General features: G+C 35.4%; 1 protein-coding gene across 1 annotated transcript; it reads left to right on the top strand.

The window, feature by feature from the left end:
- The first annotated feature begins 717 nt into the window (after positions 1 to 717).
- Positions 718 to 1,367, top strand: LOC149264745 (aspartyl protease APCB1-like). Its single transcript, XM_089390328.1, has 2 exons — positions 718 to 846; positions 1,029 to 1,367. The coding sequence occupies exons 1-2, from the start codon at positions 756 to 758 to the stop codon at positions 1,121 to 1,123; spliced, it is 186 nt and encodes a 61-aa protein (XP_089246454.1). The 5' UTR covers positions 718 to 755; the 3' UTR covers positions 1,124 to 1,367.
- The last annotated feature ends 208 nt before the right edge of the window (positions 1,368 to 1,575 follow it).

Below are 1,575 nucleotides of genomic sequence, written 5' to 3'. Positions count from 1 at the left end.
TTCAGAAACATCAACATGAAAACATGCAACTCCATTCTGTCTAAGCCTTGGAGAAGTACATCACTAACAATATATTTTGATCTGTTCTTGAAGCTCAGTCCAGAATTTCCTACGAGTTAACTATATTCTCTGACAAGTATCTTCCCATCCTAAAGCCAGTTTGCTATTTACTTACAGTAGCATCTTGCATTTTAGACTTGGCCCATAATTCATAGGTATTAGGGACACTGAGTTGCATCATAGGCCTCTAGTTAGAAACAACTCCCATGTCTTCTGCTTTAAGAATGAACTTGGAATCCCTTTAAAATAAACTTTCTTGATTTAATTTGTTATTTAAAATAATCTGTGAACTTCTATTATCATACTGTTCTCTTGTTTTACAGAAAACACTATGATGTGGGGGCTGCACAGATGATGTTTGGGAACAAACCCCTTGACAAAGATGGAGATGGAAAAAGACTAGGAAGAATAATATTTGATAGTGGTAGCTCCTACACATATTTCACAAATCAAGCTTATAGTGCTTTCCTTTTAGTTGTAAATATCACAAATTACCCTTCCCTTGTACTATAAGGAATTTGTCTGTTTCTAATAATGCAATGCTGACAGGTTAAAGAAAACCTAGCTAGGAATCAGTTGGAGCAAGATTCATCACACTCATTCCTACCACTCCGTTGGCGAGGGAAAAATAGGTTGAAGAAGCTATTTATTCATTAAGCTTAATGATTGCTATGATAAAAAAAGATTACTGCTGAATGAGTTTCAATGCACAGGAAAAAGGTAACGTCTGCTCGGGAATCTTGAATGGTACTGCAATCGGTAATGTGGACACGAATATTCTTGGAGGTAATGAAACAACATATTGTTTTGCTGCTTTTTGTTTGTGTGTTTGTCAGTCTGATTTTTCTACAAGCATGTCATGAATGACCTTGGGTGGGCTTGTATCTAGAGCAGTTAAGGCATGTTCTTAATCTACATGTTGGTGATTGTATTAAGATAAAGTAACAAAAGTGTGTTGCATTTTGCAGATATCTCTTTGCAAGAGCACCTTGTTGTTTATGACAATGAGAAAAACCAGATTGGATGGGCTCGCTCAGACTGCCAAAATCCTCCCAAGTTCTGAACCTTCTTCTTTTACCTTTGATTCTTATTCTATAGGATTTAGTGCAGTTTTTATTATTTTTCTTATGAATTTGTACATGTAAGAGATATGGCAAGATGAGAGCTAGTAACTGACTCTTCCCAAGTACACCATTGATTGCATTTTTATTTGTCAAATAAGGGAGTAGTTGCATCTACATTTTTTATGAACTTGCATTTAGGGAATCTTTCATAATTTATCCTTAGTACTACATCACCACTTCCTCTTTTTGGTGCCCTGCTATTCCCTCTGATCAAAACACTACCAATAATGCCCATGTTTTGGAGTTGAATACAGAGAAAATTATTCCCTTTCTTGTCTTTACTTCCTAAATAAACTAAAATGGAAGAGATTGGTGAGGTTGCTTAGATGATATCATTGTACTCATATTTGATGATGTTTAATATAATCTTTGGTTCACACGAACAGTCATG

The sequence above is a fragment of the Pinus tabuliformis genome, chromosome 6, assembly GCF_031772625.1.
Source record: "Pinus tabuliformis cultivar Carrire ecotype Pingquan chromosome 6, CPIR1, whole genome shotgun sequence".
Classification (NCBI taxonomy): Eukaryota; Viridiplantae; Streptophyta; class Pinopsida; order Pinales; family Pinaceae; genus Pinus; species Pinus tabuliformis.
Note: the sequence above shows the minus strand (reverse complement) of the source record. Positions and strands in the feature narration are given on the sequence as shown.

What these genes read in the sequence shown, in the direction of transcription:
- LOC149264745 (XM_089390328.1), top strand. Translation starts at nt 756, where the DNA reads ATGAGTTTCAATGCACAGGAAAAAGGTAACGTCTGCTCGGGAATCTTG. An exon ending in GGACACGAATATTCTTGGAG is followed by an intron (nt 847 to 1,028) that starts GTAATGAAACAA and finishes TGCATTTTGCAG; the next exon opens with ATATCTCTTTGCAAGAGCAC.